Source organism: Strigops habroptila, chromosome 1, assembly GCF_004027225.2.
Source record: "Strigops habroptila isolate Jane chromosome 1, bStrHab1.2.pri, whole genome shotgun sequence".
Taxonomy (NCBI): domain Eukaryota; kingdom Metazoa; phylum Chordata; class Aves; order Psittaciformes; family Psittacidae; genus Strigops; species Strigops habroptila.
In genome coordinates, this window is record NC_044277.2 from 86,244,166 (window position 1) to 86,257,158 (window position 12,993).

Below are 12,993 nucleotides of genomic sequence, written 5' to 3' on the forward strand. Positions count from 1 at the left end.
TTCTAATATCTAACAACTACAAAAGATGAAAACAATCAAAATAATTGAGTTGCTCCCTTGAGTTAAAACCCAAACCCCAAACTTTTCATGGCAGCAACTTTTACAGCTTCCAACCAACAAGTCAACTAACTTGTAGCAACTACTGCATGCAAAGCGGTCTGTACTTTACCACAAGTTCACAGGCTCACCCTGCATTGCTATCACCTACTATCATGCACTGTGGCAGTAGGTGAGTAGCAATCCAAGTCAGTAGTTTGCAGCAGGTTAGCATTAGATTAACACCAACTTAGCAGCCAGAGTAATTTTATTTCTTCGTGCAGCAAGAACCAATGCACATGGCTGTTTGGTAAAGTGATGCTACTGTTCACCTGGCTACTGCAGAGACCTACTGGAACAAGTGCCTCATCTCCTAGACCAAAAAGCAGTAGCCTAAGAAAGTCCCATCAGCACCAAGGTTATTCTCCAAAAATCAGTGCATTTGTTTCACTTGAGGAAATACAAAGTTTTATTAATCATGGTGATAACACAGAGGTGTTGATGACTCAGTAGACAATTTTCCTGAACACAAGGAAAACAAACAAAACACCCCAAACAAGATTACCCATAAGGAAACAACTACCCCTGCTTGTTCTACCAGCACAGTCCCTGGCAATACTCCATTATACTGTAGTTAGTGTGGAGTAACTAAAACATATTGCTGTCAGGTAATAGGAACGCTTCCAGTGTGCTGGTATTTCCAATATATCTAGCTAGCAGGAAAGATCAGTGCAAATATTCCATAACCAGTTTACTTACTGCTGCTTTCATAAACAGAAAGAAACAAAAATGAATGTCAAATTACCTCCTCCTTTACATTAGAACATTTCAATAGCTGTTCTAAACGCAAGTTTGGTATACAAATCCTTATCAGCTTTTACTATTTTACACTCCTACACTGTTTTGACATATAAAAACTACAGGGTAATGATGTGTCTGTTGGCAAACTGAAGTGCTGAATCACTGTTGTTTAGCGTAAGTGGCTCAGCTGTGCTTGAGACTTTTTCCCCCCGCCCCAATATTAAAGAATAGCTAAGAATCAAAAGATCTAGATTACCATTCAGAGCTCTGAAATGGTCTGCTCTTTATGCTCTATACAGGCACAGTTAATACTCTCTCATCACAGCTGCTGGGAGGGAAACTGGCATTGTCTCCTGAAACCTCCACAAGTGCTCTCTTCCCAGCAGACTTATCTGGACATGGTGAATGACTATAGTGTGACAGAATTTCCTGTACATCCTCAGTCCATGTAAAACATCTCCGCAAGCAGGAAGATTTACAGACATCCTCTGAAACACATTTGAAAGTTATAAACATGAATGTTAGCAGAAAAATATAGAGCTGTGATACTCATACATGACACTTGCCAAGAATCACTAAAAGTTTATTGTACTATTTGGAGAGCAGCAAACTCAAGTAGGTTCTTTATACATCCTTATCCAAGGTGACTTTCACAAAACAGTCATGAACAAATACCCAAAATAACTTTGTTGCTAGTGGAGACAGGAAAAAGCATTTTTATTTTGCTTCAGAGGACAAATCTTGTTGACTGTATGGAGAGCAAAGTATACACTTTGATGTTAATGGCTTTTGGCCAAGTAGGTAGGTTTATGACAAGGACACAACCAGCTGCTGGAGCTTCCATCCACACTAGAAAACCCACTGACACTCCTGCCAGTTCAGTTGAACCAGCGAAAGGAGACAATCTGTCTCAAGTATACTTCCACTCCTAAATCCATGACACTCGCATACAAAGGGGATGGACACAAAGAATACTGAGCAAGCTATATGACAATAACAAAGTAATATTTGTCAATGGCTTATCCTGTCCCAATTCAGAATTCTTTCAGATAATTTAAACAAATGAGGTCTAAACACAAAGTAACACACTGTTGTTCATTTTGGCACTATTTCCAGCAGCCACCACCAGACAAACCTACAGGTGTCCTGTAAAAACCTGGGCAAATTTACTTGACAAAAACCTCATGGTGACTTGGGTTTAGAGCTAAAGTACTTGCATACATGCAAGACTGGCAATAGTAGCCACTTTTTTGGATGGCTAGAATCAGCTAAGAATCCATAGAACACAATTAACCTAATCTTAAAGAAATCATTTTGATTCCGAATTAAGAATGGTAATCCCCTCTACTCAGCACTGGTGAGGCCATACCTGGATTACTGCATCCAGTCCTGAGCTCCCCATACAAGAGAGACATGGACATTCTGGGAAGAGTCCAGTGAGGGCCACGAAGATGGTTAAAGGACTTGTGTATGACGACAGGCTGAACTGGGACTGTTCAGCCTACAGAAGAACAGGCTCAGAGGAATCTTAGTAACGTATATAAATATCCAAAGGGAGCTTCTAAAGAGCTTGTCCCTCTGAACACCAGAAAACACTTTCTTACTGCAAGGGTGACAGCACTGGCACAAGTTGTCCAGAGAGGCTGTGGAATCTCCATCCTTGGGGATATTAAAAAGGCTCCTGGACATGCTCCTAGGCAACTGGCTGTGGGTGGCTCTGATTGAGTGGCGGGGTTGGAACACTTGAGGTCCCTTCCAAACTCAACCAGTCTGTGATCCTGTGAAAATCAAACACGTTTAACAGGCTAGCTATATTGAAGCAGTACACTAACATCCCACTAACTTTAACGGTTCATCTCTAGACTAGACTTTGAAGCTATAGATCTTCTAGCCTTCATGTGAAAGCCTTCAGAGTCTGTTTCAGGGGAGGAAGTGGAATGATCTGTTCTAGGACACTGAGAAAATAGGAAAACTACGTTTGCTATTGAACTATGACTGTTTCAATTCTCAGCTGGCAGGCTCACTCCAAGTCAATCTACATTCAAGGACAAAACCAGCACTGAGATAAATGTTGTAGACAGGAAGTCCAATCATAAACATCAATCTGCAGGATCATGACAGGAAAAAAAAAAATGCCCCAAATCCTGACTGCCTAAATTAGTAAAGATGTTTTGCAGAGCAAAGCACAGTATGAACTCCTTGAAATCACAAGGGGAGAGGGGAGAGAAAAACCTTTCCTTCTCAGGAGTCAGATGCCAATAGAAGATGACACTTTTGTAAGCAGGTTAAAAGGACTCTACCATATTCAGAGACAAAAAAGGTTTTGAGTTTGCGGGTGCGTTTTTTAATGTGTTTGGTTTTAAACGTGGCTTTGCACTACCACAGTCAAAAAGCTACCAGGAACTATGTGCTCAGACAGCACTCAAGGCAAAGTTGGATTTATTTCTTTCTAAAACAACACAGTGATAATTTCCATCTAATCTTTGATTAAAATAGATTTCATTCACTGACTGGGTCACAGAAGTTTCCATTTGGAGTACTCCACGTTATCAGAAAAAAGGTATCTATCATACACACAGCAAAACAACATAAAACATTACACAAGTTATTTTACTGCTATCTAGTTATCCTTTCTGTAGGTATTTAGGTCAACAGGAAAAGTCAATAGCTTATGAAGAATATAATGAAGTTATTAGTTTATGGTCTCCTTTTCATGGCTGGATAACCTGTACTACTTAGCACTGCTCATATTAAAAGGACTAGTTGATAAAATACAATTCTGACAATTTTTCCTTAATATCATTGCTTTCAGTGATAAAGAACTACCACTAGGATAATTTAAAAACCAGGATGCTTGCAAATAATCAAGTTGCTACATGCTAATCACTGCCAGACCTCTCCAAAGCGTAACAAACAGCACCACTTATTCAGTGACTTAAAGCTTGAGTTCCAATGGAAGAAAGAAGCCTTAACTAGAACCTGTTCCAAGAAAGCTTTTGCTTCCTCTTTTCTCATGGAGCATCTAGTACTGAATTACTTGGCAATGGTTTCTGTTTCTCTGTGAAATAAAGGATGGTTTTACAAGACCTTTAAAATCTTAGCTCACAGTTACTGATTACAGTCTGAATTTTATTATAATGAACTTCAAGGGAACTTCTAATGTTCCCTTGTAATGCTTGGACTCATCACAATAGAAAGGCTCAATCATTTACTACATCAGAATAATGAGGAAACATCCAATCTGAACTGAATATCAAGATAAAGTAGTTTTAGGCAGATTATTTCACACTGATCAACATTTAAATTATTCTTTTATAATAAAACAGTCAGGATATAGGAAAAAAAAATCACAAATATGCTGAATACAACAGTAGAGTGGAAAAAAGAAGAGACTGACATAACTGGTCCAATCTTCTGTACACGTTCACTCTAGCAAAGATAACTACCAGTGAAACCTCTGGGGCCTACTTTGGCATTATTATAAATGGAGGTTACTTGTAAACATGGTTTATTACAGTGAATTAAGTCTACGTATCAAGCCCAGGTAGAATGTCATGTTTTGCACTATGAATTCTGATTTCCTGACACTCAAGTGTTTTTCATTTCTTTACACATGCAATGTTCCAAAGATTTTGCTAGAAATAAACAAACCATTTTCTTGCAGACTGCTATGCAAGAATGAGATATATCTTTTTTGCTCTCTTCACTAGATCACAGTTGCAGACAGAACATAATTTGCACAAGGAGAGAAGTACAAGGGAAGAGAGAAATAAGTAGCTTCTTGGAATGGTACTATTCAAAGACAGTACCTCCTACCCTAGCAAGAGCTTAAAATTCCCAGCACCATATTAAGCTAAAAACAAGCAAGCAGACATCTGAAAATGTATTTGCATTCTCCTCAAGAAACTCATAACTATCTTAAAAGGGGCAGAAAGAAACTGTGGTTGCTCATGTCAAGTGGAAGCTACTTGAGAGCCCACTTTGCTAGACTTGAACAGACATTCTCTCCAAAATTCAGTGACAAAAAGCATAGATAACTACTACTTTACTTGAATTCACATTATCAGATTCTTTTGAACTCGGCAGCAAAGCTGCTGCAGAATCACCTAGTGATCACTGACTTTAGCAGGCAACGCTGACAAGGTCACACCAACTTCAATGAACAGCTGCTACAAAGCAAATTAACTACAACAGAAAGCAGTGTTCCAAACCAATCCATCTTCAAGACTTCAGACACTTTGGCCTGGTATTAGCTGTGAACTCTCAAATCCAGCTCAATTTCATACAGTTAGTGAGCTTGCCGCTCCAGATTTTATTTTGTTGATTTTAACTGCTGCATGTATATCTGTTCAAAACAGTTTAAGAGTGCTTAAATAAGGACACAAGTCTATTAACACACTTTTCTGGATGATTGTTTAATCATTTCACCACTACCTTTTGTGTTTTAAGCCATATTGGTAAACCAGCATGTGTAAACAAGATGTAGTAACTCAGTGTTTGCAGAAAAAGTCTCCCACTAAGAGATCTAATTGTTCATTTTCCACTAACTAGTTAGGCTCAGTAGTCAAAAGACAGTGGATGAGTTTACTCTAACGGCTGTTTCAGAATCCTGACCCTTAAAGAGAAAAGAAAAAAAAAAAAAAAGAAAAAAAGAAAAGGAGAAATTCAAAATTCATGGGTGGTATGAAGATCCCTTCAGAAAGACTCTGAAAGTCACCTTCCGTTACAAAGTTAGGGGAAGCCAATTTTACCAGTATTCTGCAAAACATTACTGAGAAAGTCAAATTGAGCAAGGCTTTAAGAAAGAAGATGTGGGTTTGGTTTTTTTTTAAACATAGATGAAAATTATTGCTTCTTAAAAGGTAAAGGAAATATGATGAGCTCTTCGAACTGTGTATTGACCTGCACCAAGAAATAAAAGACCAAGCTTGGGGGCAAAAAACAAACAAACAAAACCAGGTTTAAAATCAGGGCAGTTATGTGTTGTGCTTGATTTTTCTGGTGATCTAGCAAGGATCTGTGGTCCACAGATAGTCAATGGTTGTTCAAGACAACTTGGCTTACAAGCATCAACTAGAGCTAGAAGCCTGACCTACCAAAGGTAAGTTTGAAAAGATAAGCACAGTTATCTCAAGCAGGAGGAGCAGAGTACCTAAGACCTACCTACAGAATCCAGCATAAACCAAGGAGAGCTAATAAAGAAATCTGTCACAGAAAAAAATGTCTGGCTGATAGGGAGTAACACACAGCTGAGCAAAGCAAGCTAATACAACCTCAGACACAGCACCAAGAGCATGACTTAAGAGGCTCTGAAAACAAAACACATGTAAGAGAGCAACAGGGAGTAAAAAGCATATTCCCCAGGGCACCACAGTGTACAATCAGGGTATGTGTTTTGTGCTGTGGATAAAACACAACCCCGTACATAGACACATTTCCTATGTCAAGATGTCAGGAGGTATTCCTGCCTGACTGCTAGCAGGTGGGGAAGCTGGTGGGCAGATGTGCAGGAGGCTTCAGGACACCTGCTGCCTACGCCACACTAAGGCTAGTAGAGAGACCATACCCAACTCAGGCAAGCCCTAACATCTGGGCAAAAGTTTCAGGCACAAAGCAACTTCTACTGCCAGCACTAGAGGTTTTGGTACAGACCCACAGAAGACTAAGGAGTGCTAGCAAATAGGGTTTTTAAGAATATATTCTGATAGGTTACTTGAGAGCAACACGACAAAAATCCAGTCCTCCTCCTTGTAAAGGGGATTGGATTGGGGCTGACAGCAGACAGTAGGAAAGAGAAGGAAAGCAGCTGCTGCAATACACAAATAGCACCTGGCAGCAGGAAAGTGGGTGAGAAGTGAAGAGGCAATAGTGTCTTGTGCCTTCCAGCATCAGAACATAGCTACTAATATTTGTATGTCCATACCCAACTACAGCTATCTGAACAGGATTGACAGAAAGGAATAGACATTTTCCACTACAGGGTTACAAGGCAGACTCCCTCTAGGGACAATTAGCTCCATGTGGCCCAACTTGGAAAAAAGAAACAGGACAGAAGAAGGGATACCACCAAACTTATTGGTCATCTCCAGCATGATAGTAGCCTTAAAGAGGTTTTCCACAAGGCAAGGCTTACATGCACTTTGGATGTGCTAACATCTGCCATTATTCCCAAATGCAGGAAACTTTATGCATATCTGCAGCAGGGGAAGACTGTTTACATCCTCTCACATATTAAAAACAAGCAAACAAAACCCCATGATGCAGTCAATAGACCTTTACCAGCAATAAAGTATCTTTATGGAATGACCTGGAATACTGAGCCTCTTCTCATTGAGAGAGGCCCCAGAGCACAGCTATTCAATGAAGCCAGAAACAATCTCTAAGCTGCAAGAGATCAGTTCCTCCTCCATCCTCAACAGAGGCATTTCTCCATAATGAGCACAGTTCCAGGGCACAGACAACCCCCCCGAGCCTTTTCTCAGGACTTTACACCTGACTGGCTTAGGGGGAGGGAAGACAGAAAAGACCTGTAAGGTCTTCAGTCAGAGACAGGAGGAGGGGATGAAAGGGTTATAATGCCTGCTTTGCCATTAATGTACCAAAGGGCCCTTGATAAAATGGTCAACGAATGCAACTGCACTACCAAGCAAAGGATAAGCAATTCAGGGAGCAGGTTCAATTAATTCCCAGACAGAAGCAGAAAAGGGTTGCAGAAAATGAATAAGGACTGTTGCATACTGTTCTGGGACTTAATAATACCAGAGTTCCCGTTGCGCAGGTGTTCTGTAAACATGCACATGTCTTGTCATGAGACGATGTGGAGAAACCAGAAGAGATATGGGATAATATTCAAGAGCCAGGATGGAAGTAAACTCAAATCCTTAAGACCGCTGCCTCCCAAGCTGAAGAGTAGATAATGGAGTAAAGATAGATTTACTGTAAGCAGGAAGTATTCCAGGCACAGGCAAAGACCAACCAGGCCACATAAGCAAGGACAAACCAACAGCTTAACAGAAAATTAACTGGTTTTCAGTCCACTTCAAAGACCAGCATTTAATAGTGCTCCTCGAAAAAGGGCTCTTTAGAGCAGCTGAGAAATAAGAGAACAGCTCGTGGACAAATTGTTCGTGTTAAGATCTGACCTCCTTTACAGTTGCTGAGATAACCATATCAAGGAACACACTAGGAAGTTAGGGCATGACTATGTTACTGTCTTGGTTTGGAGCAGAAGGGCTCTTGGAGCAAGTCTCTAAGTTGTTGCCAATTCCATTCCCCTGGTTTGTGCTGCAGAGCTGTCTTGGCACGTGCAAGTTCCCTTCTAGATGATGTGAAATCATGAGATGCCCTCCAACCACTGATCGGCATTCAGTGCTAGGATCATACTACAACTAGCCCAAAGGAACCCCTGAAAACAAGGATAGCGTGGATGCAGCTTCACAGCAGCAAACACTCTGTGCCCAGTGGTGTGACCTGCTGTAAACACAGATATGGCCTCACAGCAGTAGAGTTGTGGGTCTCCGATCTCAAACAGCTGAATGCAAAGACTATCAAATGGGTACAGGCCCACTAAAACTCTTCTGAATGTCCATTTGTGTCAGCATCCCACCTCCTCAGACAAATGTAAAGTTGGAGGAATCACGTATTGCAACAAGGCAGGACAAGATGTTGGCATGTGTGAGAAGAGCCTCGGAACTCACAACTCGGCATCTGAAAGGACTAGGAATGTTCTGCTGAGGGAAAAAACCCCAACAAAACAACAAACAAAAAAAACCAAACAAAAGAAACCAACAAAGCAAGAAGTATTCTTTCATTTTGCCCTTATATTTGTATAAGTCTGCCTTCCCTGGTGCTCTAAGGATATGTCTCTTTCTTTTTTTTACTGAGTTTAGACTGAAAAAAACTCTTCCCAAGATCATTGGCACAGCAAGGCTGCCAGGGGTTTTCATATAATTTTGCTAGTATACTGCTGATATAGAAAATAAAGCCCACTTATCTGTTGTTCCACCACTGGAAAATTGCACTATTTTTCTCTATTGTATTTGATATATACTAAAAATTTTAACCCATTAGTAATATTGATTTATTACCTTACTTCACATACAGAATCTTGCTGTTTCAAACACACCTGACTCCACTAGCCTAATGATGTCCAGCAGGCTAGTCTTCCACGTGTTTTCCAATTTAGAATTGCTTTCCCTCCCTCTCATTGTAACAACTTAGCTATGTGAAATTAGTATTCTTTATCTGTAGGCAGCTCACCTAAAGAGTTCTTTTTTTGAAATGAGGGCAGAAGTCACACTGATCATACTATTCATACTCTTTGTTTCTCCCTGTATCTTAAGATGTTCATGTACATATTCCAAATAATTTCTCACAAAGCTTTAGGAGAAAAATATTACTATTTAATGCACAAATTACCACAGTTTTCTGGTCTAGATGTACTCATGCCTAATGGAAATACTTGAGTAAAAGCATTTCTGTTATGAAAGTGTATATTAAACCAGTCAAATTTGCATGTTGTTAACAATCAAGGATATCACTGGGGGTATCTCTTGGTATGATGATGCCTGCTTCACTAGTCTGCTTAGGAACTTGCTTACCAAGTACACTTATCATACCAAACGCTTACTTCTCTTTTGATATTAAGCTGGTTTTGATAGAAAGAGGAAATTCTACAAATCAACATACTTTGCAATTCTTATTCATACACAAGCAACTTTACAGTGGAATTTCCAGTTTAACTATTTTCAATAAAAATGTCAATCCTGCCATTCTAAGACTACTCGCAAGTCAAGCCATCCTTTCGGCTTTCCACAGCCCACCTAACACTGAAGGCGTGCAGCCGCTGCAGCATACACTACTGCACATAGCACTTCATTTGGAAACAGCTTAAGAGCAATATGTGATAAAGGCGCATCACAGGAGATATTATGTGACTACTTGGAAAGCTGTAGTAGTCTTAACAAGAAGCCTTAACCATCCGGATATGAAATTAAGCTTGGTTTTCTGGGACTGATGAGGGGTGAAAAAAGGCAAACAAGAAAACACAGAATCATAGAATGGTTTGGGTTGGAAGGGACCTTAAAGTTTATCTAGTTCCACCCCCCTGCCATGGGCAGGGACACCTCCTACTAGACCAGGTTGCTCAAAGTCCCGTCCAACCCGGCCCTGAACACTGCCAGGGATAGGGCAGCCAATGTTTCTCTGGGCACCCTGTTCCAGTACACGTTTCACTCCATATTTCAGTATGGTTTCAGACACCTTACCCCTAGCCTAACCAACAATTTCTTTGGTGGTTAAACATTTGCCTCAGGAAGGCATCAATTTCAGGTTTCCGACTCCCACACTGTGTTCACGCACTGAAAAGGTGGTTAGTACGGCTGGAAGCGTCCCCAGCTCAACAAGCAATTTACCTCCCTCGCCTCAGGATGAGACCAATGTCTCGCCTTTCACGTTAACCAGGTCCCTATGGGCTGTATGGAGAAGGCTAACCCGGTCTATCAGACGGCACACGCAGAAGAGCCTTCAGTTTCTACACCGGGCTCCGGCGTGAGAGAGATGGGACTGCCCAGGCCTGAGGCAGCGGCCGGCCCTCCCGCAGCCGCGCAGCACTCACACCCCGGCCCAGCGCTCCCAGTTCTCCCGACCCCCGTGAGGGGCCCCACCGGGCACCCCGGAGGAGCGGGTGAGGGTTGGGGGGAAGCCACCCAGGGCTCGCTGCCGGCCACTCACCCCGGGAGCGCGGCGGCGAGACAACTGCTCACGGAACGGTGCCTCCCCGGAGCAACACGGCACAGGGTCCCCAGCCGCTGAGACGGTGCGATCGGAGCTCACCTTATTTCACAGAGCGGCCGCCAACACAACCTCCGGCCGAAGGTCAGCGCCGGGGACGCCATAACGAGGCGGGAAGGGAGGAGTGAGGGCGGGAGGAGGAGGAGATGACAAACCCCGCCCCGCCGGAGCCGCCGCGCCCTCGGTGAGGGGGTGACAGCCGCTCGCTCCCTTCCCGGGGAAGCCGCGCCCCCATGGCCGCGGGGAGGCTGGATGGAGGAGGGCGGTGGCTTCACTGGGAGGTGCTGAGGGGCAGAGGCGGGGCTGGGTCGGCCTTGGTGGGAGCCATGCGGTGGTGAGGGAGGCTGCGGGCGGTAAATTTGCTCTGCTGCCGCTTCCAGCGAGCCCGTGTGTGCAGCGCTCTGCAGCCGAAGCCTGGGCAATGCGCTTTGAGGTCAGAAACGGGACAGGCTGTGGTTGGGCAGCCGAAGGCGCCAGAGTGGTCTAGGGAAAATGAGCGCATATGAAACCAGAACTTTCATGGGCCGAAGTCACAGGCTCGGCTTAGCCCCAGAAACGTGCCTTGTAATGGACATCACGTTGTTAATCAGGGCTGTTACTTGTATTATCTATTTTTGCATGTTAGGCGGCTCTTAAAAAGGTTTGTATCTTTTTCCCACACGAATCACCTGGTAGGCTGCGGAACAGCCTCGTGTCTGCACCTCAGTAGGGTTGGCGCTGTGTGAAGGTGGAATAAGAGGTAGCGTCTGCCCCCTCTAACCTAAAAGATACCACTATGTACTGCTAAGCTTTTGCTCTTTCAGCTTCAGCTCCTGAGGGTGTATTTATTTTTTCCTTGCCGATGTTACTTCTCGATATGTGAAAGGTGTTTTTGTGTTTGTTTAGGTGCTGGGAAGAACTTCATGATTCAGATATACTCAGCTTTGTCAGTCTCCTTTCAAAACACATCCAGTGAAATAATCTTTTAGTCCTGCTTGTTTGTGGGGCGTTTTCTTGTTTTGGTTTTGGGTTTTGTTTGGTTTTTTTTTTCTTCTCCCCAGAAATAAATGCATTTAAAACTTTGAGTTCTCCCTCAAGGATAAGTGTTTCAAAGCCATTAATGAACTGTGGGGTTCTCCTTTCTTAAACGTTTGATTACGGTTTTCCAAAAATGTATGTAACCATTAGAGGCTAGCAATTAGGACAGCACTTTTCCTCCCTCATACTGTGAAGGTCATGATGTGTTACTCTGGTCAAACCACACATAGCTGGCTTTTTCTAACTTAGCCTTGGATTTCAAGCACGGGTGCTTTTCTTTGAACTTGATATGCCTTGCATTTTACTAATGATTACAGATCCAAAAGCCTAGCATTTCTCAAATTCAGTTTTCTTTCCTGGTTTGCATCTCTAACTGACCTAATTAAAACACGTATTTATTTGTGGTTTAACCCCTCAGTGGTGATTTCCTCCTCTGCTACACAGGACTGTGAGGCGAAATTAACTCACTTTTGTAGCAGACTTTGAAAACACCCTCCCAAAGGTGTTGTAGTGAATGCTATTGTTGATCTACGTCCTTACTTAGCCCTAATCAAGCAAAACTCACAGCTTTTAAGTATGTGCCTTGGTAGACAGCAACAGTATTTTGGATGCATAAAACCAAAGTACGGCCTAGATTTTGCTCTGAGATACAGGAATGAGGCTTTCTGTGATTAAGAAAGAGGAGAATTTGGCTTTAAAATGCTGGCATTTGTTTTGTCAGTTAATAACACCTTACTGAAACCTTACGCACAGAACAGTTTTAGTCTTGGAGTTTGAGAAGGCCAGAAAAAATCATTACAGAAATGTAATATAATGAATATCAATTGAAAGTTTACTCTGGTAGTATTGTCATTACTAGTGTAATGAATCTAGAGAGGACTCCCTAGGGATCTCATTTAGTAAGTTGCTTCAGATTTATTGTTTGCCAAACAAGTCCCTAATGACAATGCCCTCTCTAGCATTTTATTGTTAATGAAGGGTTTTTCCTGCCTGCATTTTAATCCTTGTGTAAAATTGTCATATTCTTTCCTTTAGTTCAAAGTAGCACAGCTTCACATTTTGCATCACTATCTAGAAAATACAAGAGAAGGAAAAAAGGTGCACTTCTGAATTCTCTTTGCTTTCATTACCCTCTTAAAAACAGAAGAGCCTTTTATATATTTGCTTAGTTGAAGATAACTAACTAATGAAAGATACCCACTAGACCCAGCTCACCCATTTAAATTCCAAAACAAAAGTCTCTTTCAGTATGTTTTCTATTGCTTCTATGCAGGTGAATACAAAGCATAGCAGATGTGCGTTATTTGGGAACTTCCTTGTCACCCAATACCATTTGCAAAAAACTTT

At 42.0% G+C, this 12,993-nt stretch overlaps 1 protein-coding gene across 4 annotated transcripts in view; it reads right to left on the reverse strand.

The window, feature by feature from the left end:
* ECI2 (enoyl-CoA delta isomerase 2) overlaps positions 1–10,877 on the reverse strand; it is a 30,738-nt gene extending 19,861 nt beyond the window's left edge. Inside the window, exon 1 of one of the 4 annotated variants that reach the window (XM_030511156.1) lies at positions 10,672–10,781. In XM_030511156.1, the coding sequence (XP_030367016.1) occupies positions 10,672–10,733 (62 nt within the window). In that variant the 5' untranslated portion in view covers positions 10,734–10,781. Of the gene's footprint in view, positions 1–10,569 lie in introns of all 4 variants that reach the window. The other 3 variants (XM_030511169.1, XM_030511160.1, XM_030511175.1) reach the window with 3 other exon arrangements.
* Positions 10,878–12,993: the final 2,116 nt, after the last annotated feature.